The sequence below is a fragment of the Cydia splendana genome, chromosome 2, assembly GCF_910591565.1.
Source record: "Cydia splendana chromosome 2, ilCydSple1.2, whole genome shotgun sequence".
In the NCBI taxonomy this organism is placed as follows: Eukaryota; Metazoa; Arthropoda; class Insecta; order Lepidoptera; family Tortricidae; genus Cydia; species Cydia splendana.
The window spans coordinates 17,695,975-17,709,908 of NC_085961.1; the positions used below are offsets into that span (position 1 = coordinate 17,695,975).

Sequence of the window (13,934 nt, forward strand, 5' to 3'; positions counted from 1 at the left end):
CCACCCCTGTAGATATTTCTAGTATTAATATTACTGATGATTTAGTATATAAGCATCTAAAACTCATATGTGTTAATAAGGGCGCAGGTTTTGATGATATTCACCCTTTTTTAGTTTCTAAACTTTACGCTGAGCTCGCGGTTCCCTTGGCTAAGCTTTTCAGAAAGTCTCTCAATGAAGGCATCGTCCCTAGCATCTGGAAGCGGGCTATCATTACACCGGTGCACAAAGGCGGCGATAAACATAATGTTAAGCTTTACCGACCAATATCGAAACTTTGTGTATTCGCTAAGATTTTTGAAAAAATTGTGACTAATGAAATTACTTCTGTAGTCTCGCGACACATCTCTGTGCACCAACATGGTTTTTTCAAAGGTAGAAGCGTCGACACTAACCTAGTCACTTATACCGACCATATTATTAATGCTTTGGATGCCGGTTATCAAGTTGACGCCGTGTATACCGATTTCTCTAAATGCTTCGATAAAATAGATCATTCTATTTTACTTCAGAGGCTTTTCAGGATCGGTATACACGGTGACCTTTTTAGGTGGTTAAAGTCCTACATTAGTAATAGAAGTCAGGCGGTTGCACTCAAGGGCTATAGGTCAAAGTTTCTACCCATTCCCTCAGGAGTTCCCCAGGGCTCGCACCTGGGACCTTTTCTATTTGTTTTGTATGTGAATGATATTGATACTATTTTTCAGTCTTCTTCCCACATTCTTTACGCAGACGATACTAAAATATATAAGACTATTAGAAATTATGATGATTGTGTTGCGTTACAATCCGATTTGTCACAATTTGAGGACTATTGTCAGCGAAATCATTTAATTCTAAACGCTGAGAAATGCTATACTATCACGTTTTCCCGTAAAAAGAATCCTATCACTTTTGATTATAAACTAGCTGGTAGCAGTGTCTCACGTGTGTCGTCGATTCGAGATTTAGGGATTACTCTGGACGCTAAACTCTCCTTTAATGAACATATAGATAATATTGTGACGAGAGCATATAAAAAGTTAGGCATGATCTTGCGTTTAAGTAAACCATTCAAAAGTACGTTCACGTTAAAAGTCTTGTATTACTCTTTCGTCCGTAGTATTTTGGAGTTTGGCAGTGTTGTTTGGAGCCCACATTTCGGTATTCATAAGTCTCGACTTGAAAGGATTCAGAAAATTTTCTGTAAGTCCCTTGATTATAGAACCGGCCGCTATAACTGTGACTATCTTTCGTCAGCAGCTAGACATAGTCTTCCTCCTTTGGAAAAAAGAAGAGCATATCTAGATATTTTATTCTTATTTAAAATTATTAGAAATCATATAGATTCCAACCCACTATTAGAAAACATTTCCTTCAAAATTTCTCGGTACCACTCACGTTCTAAACCTACCTTTTCTATTTCTTCCTGTGGCACACAGTATGCTAAAAATTCTTTCTTTAGGCGCACTTGTAATATGTATAATGAATCGCTTAATGATATAGACATTTTTATTCATAGTTTGTCCGTTTTCAAGAACAAAGTTCGGCATATTTTGTTTTCTAGTAATTGAAAAATTTGTTTTTAGTTATAGTAGTAGTAGTAGTAATCACTTTATTGTACACAACACAGGTTTACATAATATTTTTAGTTATATTTTGCATTGTTTTCCTATTTTATTTGCGTGTAGTATTCACAACTATACCTTCGGGTAATTTATAATTAAGTAACCTACTACCTTTATTGTAATAGTCAACCTAGTAATATATGAAACTTTAGGCCTATTTTTAATAATTTTTGTAAGACTTATTTGTAAAAGGCTGTTTGTTTTCTAAATAAATAAAAAAAAATAAAAAAAAATAAAAAATTTTTTTACTTCCCCATTTGACAGACTAAGGGTCGGTTGCACCAAACTGTTCGTATCGTTAAAGAGTTCGCTAAATTTTTATGTATGGAAAGTTTCATAGTAAAGTGCCGGGGGGCGCCGATTGACGTTGATCAGTCTGTCAAATGTGGTTGGTGCAACTGGCCCTAACTAGATAGACAGACAGACAGGTAGAGTAGCACCATAAGTGTTATTTTTCTACCAAATATACATTATTGTTTTTTTATCATGAAATATTAAAATTATTTTATTTTATTACACACACACATATTACGTAAACACTACAGACGAAAATCCCTCAAGAGCTTAAGAGTTTGGGCAGAACTCTGCGCGAAATGAAATAGTTTTTCAATAAAGCGCAGAGTTTTGAGCGAGCGGCGGGAGTTTTTCATTACTTTTTCAATATGGTCCCTTTGGAATTGACAAAAATATTAAATAAGAGGACTTATTACGGAACCCTTGTTCAGCTCCCAAATGACGAAAAATAACGACTTTTAGGAACAACATTACAGATGCTGTTATTTTACAGATAAATTATGAATGCCCAGATAAATACATACTTTTTAACTTACATATCTACCACCTGGTTCATTCAAAAAAGTATTTTTAATCCGTACAAAACAAGGGTCACTGTATAAAATCAGTAGATTTTGCTTGATAAAAACTATAAATAATACCAGATAAATTACAATATATTTTCGTAGAAGATCATAGTTCAATAAACACTCTTAGATATTTATACACTTGACCTGATAGTTCACTGATAGTTACTTTGTACCTACATTTTAATCCGGTGGCTTTATTTACCTACGTAGGAATACAATACATTTTTATAAATAGAGGCAAAAAGAATAGATAGTATAGAGGGGTCCTGTCATTGTAAATTTTGTAGTCACTGTAAATTTACTGCCATCTATCGACACACGACTAAAACTCAAAATGAAAACGTATAAAGTTATCAAAAAATGTATATATATGGATTAATGATTTTATTATTTTTATATCATTTTGATCCATGTTCATTCACTGATATCTATGTGTTAAAATTGCTAAAAATGAAACGGTGTCGTCACGCCATCTAGCCGAAGATAGGCTAAAGGTGTGTGCGCCATCTATTCGAGAATGACTTTTACTTGAATTCCGAGGCACGTTTTTTTCTTAGACTTTATTCGTCTTATACGAAGTTACATATGTCTTTGATAGAGGCAAATCAATCTTAACAGCACATTAACGAAATATCCAATAGTTTGCATTGATTGTACTGTATAGTGACGATAGCGTTTTCTTTAAAGCTGAAAGATTAACATAGATGAAGAACGTTTAATAGGAAACAATAAAGAAAGGCGATGCTCGGTTCCCGAAGGTAATGAAACGCAAACACACCTGTGTTCCGCTCAGAGACACTTCGACTTGTTTGCCTCGATGCGCCAGGAGCTTACAGCGTATTGTATGCGATAGTAGTAACAATTCTCGGCACAACCTGTAAGTTCCAGGAGCATACTTAGATTTAAAAATAATTAGTGATTTGTAATGACTCGCAGTATTTTCCTTGCACTTATACATGTCGGCTAAAAAAGAACTGCATTCCCGTTGCCAGGGAGGTTTTGGGGATTATACTGAGCAACTTTTACTATGGGACCAACCCCGAGTAGGTAGTGGAGAATATCCGGACATACGAAAGCAGTTTTGCCCAAGCTGAAACGGAGACTCGCTCTGGGTCAAAAAGGCGATTACCATCATAATAAACTAGAACATATTCAACGACTAGTATTTTAATTTAGTTAAGCTCCTTACCTTTTGATTTGTAATGCATTGTTGAAAGGTCAAACTGATTTTCTAATTAATTGTCTCAAATGGGAGAGTAAACGTTTGGTGAGGTAAGTACGTAAAAGTAGGTAAACAAATAATCTAATATCTATCTAAGCTAACTCTGCACAGACTGAAGTGACAAAGTATGGCGGTGCCACTACAAACGGCATATTTTTATAGGAATTCGAATACACAGTCTGTCATGGCCACGGCAGCGGCACAGTATAAGGAAGCGATACGTAACGAGCGTAAGAAGTTTAAAACTAAAGAGTGAAACTTTCAGTACAAGCCTTAGAGATAAAGAAAATGCAATTAAAAGAATATGATAAGCTTCAAGAATTCTCGGAGTGCTTTTAAATCAAACGTCGTCGCTGTGCTAGCGTCAATTAAGGAGCCGACACAGTAGATATTGCTGTTAGATCTCTAGTGAGTACGTCCAATAATTAAGTAAAATAGACTGGTACTGAGTAGGTACGAGCCGGTAAGCTAAGTGTACATAAATATGTAAGTACCTACATACATAGATTGTTAACCAAGGGATGAAAGGCAAGGCACTCATTTCTTACGAGGTAGTTTATCCGAGGAAAGTAAACTACACTTGTAGGTACTTATTTAATGTATTTCTTGAGAGACCTTATTTCAAATCAATTAACAATTTAATAAAAGTATCCTTATATATGGAATGCGGGATAAATATTAAAATGGAAAATTGCACAGTAAAATCCATTTTTAATTCCTTATCGTAAAAAACGAACTTGGAAAGTAAAATGCTCTAGAGCAGAAACGTATGACTTTCTGAACTGAAAAAACTGTCATATACTAAGAAAAAGTGACCAAGGCATCCAGTGCCCCAGGCTGGAATCGAACCAAATATACCAACAATAACACAGTGTGTCAATAACAGGCTGGAATATTTTCTGAAAATAATTTAATTTATTCTAGCAATAGTATCACTTTCTGCATACATCATAGAACAACAATTTACTACTTTCAGAGCATGAGAAATGAAAAATAATTTTATAATTTAGTTTGTAATTTTTGTGCGTATTTCATTATTTATCATTAAGAGCTTACAACATAAAACACGATCGCTGTACCTAATTGAAAACTATCGAGTCACACTAGATCACAATTTTAAATCCATCAGCATCGGCGCATCATATTTCAAATTTTCATACTCTCAGGCGAGAATGTTAGATTCTTTTGAAAAATATTCAATTTTCCGGGAAGCTTTCTTAGAATTTCAAATTATGTGTCGTGACTCAACTACATAGGTATATAACATGAATATGAATACTAACTGGATTTAGGTGCCGTTCTTTGTCCTAGAATGTCTCAAAATTTAGAATGAGGATATCTACGTCACGTACATGCAAGTAATTTCTTGCATGCAGAAGAAGTACCTATTTCGGTATTTTTTGTAATTTAATGCAAGGAATTTCTTGTAAGTTTTAATTTGTTTAATTTGTTAACTACAACGGTTGTAGACTTCTACTGCAGTAGTCGCAACACTCTTTTCCTAACTAACTAAATGGTTGGTACCTAGTATATATAAATAAATTCGGTCTATTTTGTGTTTTTGTTTTTTATTGCACCTATACATTCGTAATATTTAGGAGTGCCATATGTACTTGCAACGCAAGTCAGCAATGTTTGTCATTTAAACAACGTTTACCTGTGAAGTTTTATGTCAATCCTCTTAAAACTATGACGTGGAGTATGAGTACCTAGTAAACATATTATGGTGTAGGTAAATCAGAACCGGATTGAAGCAAAAAAATAAGAGATACATCATCACAGGTACCTATCTCTACATGCATCTTATAAACTGCAGACCATATGATCTTTATTAAGTATTCATTTTCTCATCTTTCTTTCCCATCTGCGCTACTATGACTTTGAAGTTTGGGGTCCGTTTGGTAAATTGGTAATTAAATTGTTTTTAAGAGAGTTTGGTATAGTATTCTAGGAGTATGGTTTATTTTTATAGACATGTTCACTTTGTTATTAAACAAACATTCCTGTTATATTGTAAATATAAAATACATGTTGCTACATTATCCTCAATGCTATTAATTCGAACTAAATTTCAGCGTATACCTTACATCATTGACGCACAGTCAACGTTAATTCTATTCCCGGCTGCTACTTAGTTACACACGGATAAACAACACTTTGCTAAGTAATGATAATGCGTTGTTTACATACCTCGGCCTTCTTTGGATAGGTATATGGAAGCAAAGTTAATAAAAGAGGTGAAACCATTACATTAAAGGCAGTCAGTGATATCTTGTGCAAAATCAGATACTTAGAAATGTTTGTTAAAATAGCCGTAATGTGTGCCGCGGCAGCGTGCTTTATCGATGTAGGTATTCTGAGGATTTTCTGTTCTTTTCTAAACTTATTACATTTAATGACTTTATGGCAATGAACGTGCTTCATATTCTTGTGATTTCTGCGTTCCTCAAGTAATGATACTCCTTAAAAATTCATAGAATAATAATACCAAGATTATAGATCTCTTAGAATCAGTATTATGTTATTCTCGTTATGTATCACGAGTGACGTGCATCCCTGCTTATAATCATCCCTGCTTAATAGGCTAGTCAAGGCGATGCGTAATTGAAACGGAGCTATAGATACCTACCTGGTCTACATAATATGTATAATCTATTTATCTCCGATTGTATGTAGCCTTCCACCCCTCTTGTCTTATCTCGTATTTATAACATGATGTGCAATATGCATATATTGATTAGAATTAAACGTGTCAAAATATTTCCTCTGGCATGCCAGCTTTATCATAATAAAAAAAGGTGGCAAATTTTCTAAAATGTGGCGCGGGGAACGATCTCCCATAACACGATTAATTTTGCGCCTTTATCTACTGACAAAGTTGTCTTGCCAGAGTATAGCAACTTTTTTCCCTGATTGCAGACAAATATTTTCGTGCAAGGGGACGCACCCACTTCGTCGCCGGCGAACGTTCTTGATTCATTCCAGAAGCATATGGAACAGTTTAAGAACTGTCTCGATCAGGTTCTAGCAAAAACAGTCGACGAAGTGAGCGTGAAACAAGTCCAACCCGTTTTTGATGTGTTAGGAGACCAGTTGAACAAATTTTCCAAGGCGGTAAGACTTTTATATGATGATGTTAATAAAATTGTTTGGGATGATTTTGTTAAGTCTGACTGTACTTTAAAGTGTTAATTAAATATGTACTTATAGGTATGACCTACACAGGTGTGACCTACACCGAAATTGCGAAAAAATAATTAGCTGTTCCACATAAATCAGCTACATACTTACCTATTTTGCCGCAATGTATGAAATAGTTTAATTTATTCGTCATATACTTATAGGTATGACCTACACAGGTGTGTACGTACAGGTGTGACCTACACCGAAATTGCGAAAAATAATTAACTGTTCCACATAAATCAGCTACATATACTTACTTACCTATTTTGCCGCAATGTATGAAATAGTTTAATTTATTCGTCATGTACTTATAGGTATGACCTACACAGGTGTGTACGTACAGGTGTGACCTACACCGAAATTGCGAAAAAATAATTAACTGTTCCACATAAATCAGCTACATATACTTACTTACCTATTTTGCCGCAATGTATGAAACAGTTTAATTTATTCGTCTCTATTTCTGGGTCACATAGTAAAATTTGTCCAGTATGACCAACAAGTTAGACAATGGATAGTCCAAAATCAACCTGTATAACTACATAGTACACATATTTTTGTAGTTAACTAGTTACAGTTCAGTAGGGACCCTCGTTAGAACATTACAGTTAGATAAGCCAATTTGTAAACCTTATTGCAATGAGATAAGGTCCACTGATGATCAGTTAAGGGTTTTGATGTTAGTACAAGAACAAATTCGATCGGTTATCTAAGAGTACGAAGTAAGTAAGTATTATTAACATAATGCATTGACATTGCATAGGACATTGGACTTCTAGATTTCCTGATCATTACCTACTTAATTAGAATTTTTAATTGACTTTATATAACGTAAACTTATCTACTTACTTACAACTTACTTACTCCGTTGGCTCTTGGCATCCGACACAAAACAGCGCCACTTTTCTCGGACGTAAACCTATAAAGTACCTACTAAAATGTTATTTTTTTTACTTAGTCCACATAGTATTGTATTTCGCAATTTATCAAATTTCACCAGTTGCAGACCAACGTGTCAACTTATTAAGCGCTCTGGTACATTGGGACGATAGATCCGATAAGTATAAAATCTGTGAAAAAATACGTAATCAAAGTCATTCTTTGTTGCAGTTCGAGGATTTGACAGCGACCAAGGCCCCAGCTTGAAATATTTGTGGAGTTACTGAACAAGAATATAATCATTAAATAAGCCAACTATGAAAAGTAAATACGACATTGTTAACATTTTAATATACATAATCCTTCTTTGATTTTGACTTTCTATTGAAAACCTCTGTAGATTATAAATATTAAACTATTATATATGGAAAGTAGAGGTAAGTAATACAATCTCCATGTATCAAAAAGTGTCCGTCAAAAAACCTTAAATAGGTGGCGCCACAATACCTAGAATATTCGATCAAAATTTTGAAATCATTGATACCGCACTTCACTCCGTCAATAACGCCTACGTTCTTAGCTACTCTAGCGCTACTCTGGAGAGATTTGGAACCATTATTTACAGCTGACTGCTGGACACTTTTACAACTGTTCTTCCATAAGATATTTCCCTCCTTTTACTCTATACTCCATGCTATTATAGGTAGTGATCGTGATTCTAATTGTAAGTTCTTAGAATTCCACGACATTAGCTATGAAGCTGGATGTCGAGTTACAGATAACCCCTGACCTCTGGCTCGTAGCACAATAAAAACGTTACGATACTAATGTGAAAGATAGTGAAATAAACAGACTGGCAAAATAATTCAGAACAAGAACTAGATCAATAATATCCTCTTTCACTCCGATACGGCTAAATAAATGCCTAAAACTGATGATATGATGATAAAAAAAAGTGTAACTCAATAGTAAACACTTAGTAGTATTTTACATAAACCTACATTTACCTATTAATTTTATGAAGAAAAATACACAATAGTATGGATAGTTAAATCCACACGTTAATTTGAACATACACTGATAGCAGAATGACATCTAGAATAGTCGTGCAAAGTATAAGCAGTAATGCTTATAAGGGCCACTTGTACCATTCACTAACCCGGGGTTAACCTGGAGTTACAATTTGACACTGGGTTTACTGTTTAACCAGTTGACCCCGGGTTAGTGGGATGGTGCAAGTGGCGCTAAGAGTTATACAAATCTTAATACTTGTTTTATTCAAGGACAGCTATGTTAAATTGATTTATTTATTTTACTTTATTGATTCATAAAATTTATACAGCATTACAGCGGACTGTGAAATGTATAATAGACAGTATTTATACAAACAAAGTACATGATACACGGCGCGATTCGGGAAATGAATTAGAGTTTCACTAGATATCAAATAGTAAAGATATGTGACGTTCCACGCCAAAAGGTACCATTGCCCCGGCTGAATATTGGAGCGGCGTTAATAATAGCGTAAGCGTCAGCCGCCATAAGGTACCTTTTTCCGTGGAACGTCACATAATATCTTTACTATTTCATATCTAGAACGGACAAACAGAACAAATGTGTGAAAGAAAAACTAATAATTGATACTTGATAATTTATTGTCATATTCTATGCGGAACAATTTGCCTCATTGGTGGACCAATTTCCCCCAAAACGGAGCTAAATGTTCCGCTCAGAAATGAATCAAATAATTGCTTCTATAAAAAAACTTATGAGATATTAGTAAAAAAGATAATACTTAACAATACAAAGAGAGATAAATATCTCTTCAACATTTCGATATATTAAAAATGAAATCCATTGTATATCAAAATATCATGTTTTTTGAAAATCGCAACTACTAGCCCCGCTCTGCCCTAGAGTCTAATCAGCATCTAACGTACTGTACACACATACCACACGTACATATGCATTATGGTCAGATGGTTACATGATCATTCATTAATTGACTGATAACAGGAACCTTTGAACTCATTTGGCTTTCTTGGAACGCACTCGACCAAAGATGAATAATCCAGACGGTACATACAATTTTTCACCACACCAGCTGGTAAAGGCTTTCTTGATGCTTCAAAAAGTTGCAAAAGATTGGCAATTAAAGTAATTCGATGCAAATTTGGCATTGTTTCATTTTGGCTGGTGAAATTGACTTTTAGGTGATTATTTAATAGCGATCATTTGGATTTGATTTGTAATGTTTCACAATATTCACTGTGTCATTAGCCAAAGGCTCGTCTATGCTGACTACATACATAGTACCCTAAATAATTTCTTATTAAGCTTTATGAAGAGTATACCCTCTGTATCATTAATCTTAGTGAATGTCATTGATAGCCACTGAAGGGTGATGTTACAATAATCGTGCACGAATATTCACTGTGAGCAGTATCTTTTTGGCCATCGTCTGGTAAAGTCAAGAAGAATAATCACAATGCAGAAGTCCATGATTATTGTGCTGGCCGTCTGCCTTTTAAGCGTAAGTTGTATGTCGGATATTAAAATAAAAAGAAATATATGTAATGTTCTTTTTGTTTTATATAACCTTCGGTGTTTATTAAATTAAATCGAATGTAGTGGGGTAAATAAAACTGTGAAGTGCCCTATAGAAAAAAATTCGGCGTATCAGTGATTTACAGTAAGAAGTAATTTAAATAGAAACAAATATTTATATAATTTTTGAAATATTTATATTTTTTTCCCTATATATGTTAGGTATTATATATAAACACGGCTTGTTTTTTGGAGTAATAATAATTGTATAAAGTTAAAACAACCGTTTTCCTTTTTTTATTGCGTACAGTAATTTAAAATACCACTTAAGCACAGTGAGCTGCGAAATTGCATGGCGAAATTATAAATGAATTCATTGATAAAGTCGCCATCCACTTTTGCAGTTGATGGTACATACAATATCAACAATATAAAACAATAGGTGCTGTTTTTTTTAATAAGTAGCCATTGGTAGCCTAGCGGTAAAGTATAAGACTTTTAAAGAAAGACGGAGATTGTCGGTACGGCCCTCGGCTTGTACCAATGAGTATATTGTAACTTATGTATTATACGAAATATCATTTGTATTTTTCCAAGTACGTAAGTACGTACGTTCTACGTGGGAAAACGATGTGAGGAAACCGGACTAATCCCCAAGTTTCTCTTCTTGATTGAGTCGTGGCAACACTTTAATGAAGATAATAAATACCTATAATAACTGTTCTGAAATTGTGCATAAAGTATTTATTATTATAATAGGTTCACGCCTTTGTGAAACGCGACGCCCCAGCCGCAGCTGCCGACAACACCAACTACTTAGAGGATATTCAGAAACAGTTGGGGGCCTTGAGCAAGCAGGTCGGTGACAAGCTGAAGGAGACCTTTGACCCTGAAGAGCTTAAAAAGGGTCTCAATGATGCCGTGAACAGTATCGGCAAGGCGGTATGTACAATAAACGATTTCAAAATACCTATTCTCACTTTTTTGTGGATGAGAGGAATTTCATCATAAGTAATATAAATAAATAAATCGCTATGATCTGTAGGGCCGATACAGACGGACTGCAACTCTACTGCAATTTGTATGGGAACTGCACGCCGACTGCACTCTAACTGCAACGTTGCATACAAGTTGCAGTATATTATTAGTATTTGAAATGTTTTTCTTACATACATTTACATTTAATTTGCAGCTTGATGACTTAAAGGCGAAATCTGAAGGTCCGAAAAAAGAGTAAGGGTGGTACAACAGGAGTATAATACACACCAAGCAAACAATCCTAGACAAAAATAGACTTCCTGAGCAATACAATGTAATAATAAACATTTTTTAACTAGTATTGCGTGTTGCGTATTATTTTGTTTTAAGAAGTTCTCACGGTCTATTAAAATATTGCAAACAGTATTTAATCCCGCATCCTCAACCCGCATTTGGTCAGCGTGGGGACTATAGCCCAAACCCTCTCGTGCTTGAGAGGAGGCCTGTGCTCAGCAGTGGGACTTTCTTACTTAATATTTGAGTACCTACACCTATTAATTTTTTAAGGATTAACTATCTTCTGAATTTTCCATAGTACAGGAAGGATATCACCGAGCTGTTAATACCATAACTATTTGGACTCTAGACACATTTACTGTAAGTGTGCTAAAAAAAAACAAAATACTTGAACAACGGAACTTAAATTCCAGTTTAAATTAAAGTTATTTCAAGATTATCAAAACTATTATAAACTGTACAGATAATTTATGCTCTTATCTTGAAGGTACCTACATTAGTTAAATTTATTATTCGATATAATCAATGCAATGTTATTAACTAATTACCTATACTTAGTAGGGGAAAGTAGGATAGAACCGTGAGGTGACGTTAAGGGAAAATAATAAACCTCAGTTTTATTAAAATCTTCGAACTTTACTAGTCTCTGTTTAATTAACTACATATTTAATTAGTCAGATCGTCGGCAGTCGGCACGCGCGTCATTCAACTTTTGTTGACAACCTTGCCAAGATGGTAGACAGCAGTGACCAAAGCGTTCGTCAGTCTGAAACTATTCAAACTATCTAAGTAGCCATACTGCCGTGTCCTTGTTTTACCCTGTGTCACGGTTTTGGACTAATCTCCCCTAACCTCCCCCTAACTATACTTTCCTGTTCAGAAATGATGTTATTAAAAACGTAATGGTAAGACTCGTACGTCAGATTTAGGGCTCTCAAGTTGCTTGCTTAATAGAATATTCCCTCTTGTCGTCGCCTTGTGGACTGCAGGTAGCTTTAATATGCATGACGCAAGCTGGCCGATAAGTCGCAAAGCCTGACCTGATCCTATTTGAGCGTCTCAGAGCGTCTCTAAGCATTCGAAGGCGGAGAAGCTTACAGCACTATCTTTTGTCCGTTTTGACGAAACTTTGCGAAGTTTATATTTACTTACAGAATACCTACCTATAAATAAAACATGTTATTACTTTTATTAAATGCATAAATAAATACAGAGAAACACTTATTTACCAAATATTTTTACAAATTGACATGATCGAACTTAACATAAATCAATCTTAAAATCTACTTAATAATCTACATATATCCTAAAATAAATGACCTAACTTAAAATCTAAACACATTACTAAAATCTATCAGCCCCATAAATTAGATAAGAATTTTTGAATATTCATGCCCTAAAGGGGTTGAAAGTTTGTATCACTCTGAAACTTCGCAGGAAGACATAATATCAGAATACAAAGAAAATACCTATCTAATCTCTAAATTTTTTTGAGTTAGGAACTTGAAACTTTGTAGAAGGTCATGTTCAATAACATGACCTTTTACAAAGTTCCTTGAGTGCAAGAAAAGTACTGTCACTATTATTGAAAATTCAACTCCTAAGGAGGTTAAGAGGGGTTTAAAGCTGGTATCGGGAACGACATTTTTTTAAAGAGAGGAATTAAAAAACAAGAAAACTTGTTTGTATCGGGTACGAATATTTATTTGAGCATGCGAATTCTTAATTTATATTGGTGGCTACTACCATTAAATATTTTTAATTGCGCGCCACAAAGACTTTCTTATAGCTGTAAAATTATTGCAAGAACAAACACGAAAAAAATACGCCACGATAAATAATTAGGATTCTCTTTCTTGCACGGCTGCTTAAATTAATGAACAACGGTTGGTTTTTAATTCATATAATTGCAGCACGTACAATAAAACTTTGCAAGTAAAATCAACCAACACCAAGTTATAGGTACTAATATAAAATATTTATCTTTAATACACGCTTTTAATGCTAACTGTGATGCCCGTCTTTTACATGTCTATCAACTACATCTCGAGACCTTCCTAAATAGCCCAAGGATAAAGTATTTCTGTTTGTTAATCCATGTAGAGGTACCTAATTACAATTAGACACCGTACAACAAATAAGAAATAATACGAAAGATAAAATGGTTAGGTAAAAATAAGGTTTTGGAACTAGTTTCATTCAACGTGATTTTATGATCTCGCAGAAAACATTGTGAAAAGGGTTGACTTCTCATGGAAGGCTTCAAACCTAAGCTGAAATGTTTGTTGCATATAATAAAGTTGCCACCCACATACCTACCGTATCCTGTCACGAAATAGTCTCTGTATGCAAATCTGA

The 13,934-nt window shown here is 34.5% G+C and overlaps 2 protein-coding genes across 2 annotated transcripts in view; one reads left to right on the plus strand and one right to left on the minus strand.

Moving 5' to 3' along the window:
• The window catches only part of LOC134805022 (suppressor of lurcher protein 1), a 349,546-nt gene that overhangs the window by 92,845 nt on the left and 242,767 nt on the right, over positions 1-13,934 (minus strand). The window lies entirely within an intron of this gene.
• Positions 10,129-11,640, plus strand: LOC134805427 (uncharacterized). The gene is made up of 3 exons (XM_063778738.1): positions 10,129-10,287; positions 11,061-11,243; positions 11,494-11,640. Exons 1-3 carry the CDS (start codon positions 10,243-10,245, stop codon positions 11,536-11,538), a joined length of 273 nt encoding a protein of 90 aa, XP_063634808.1. The 5' UTR covers positions 10,129-10,242; the 3' UTR covers positions 11,539-11,640.

Bases quoted from the DNA above. Each gene is read 5' to 3' on its own strand.
- LOC134805427 (XM_063778738.1), top strand. From the start codon at position 10,243: ATGCAGAAGTCCATGATTATTGTGCTGGCCGTCTGCCTTTTAAGC. The intron at 10,288-11,060 runs GTAAGTTGTATG...TTATTATAATAG, and splicing joins TGGCCGTCTGCCTTTTAAGC to GTTCACGCCTTTGTGAAACG. The intron at 11,244-11,493 runs GTATGTACAATA...TTTAATTTGCAG, and splicing joins TGAACAGTATCGGCAAGGCG to CTTGATGACTTAAAGGCGAA.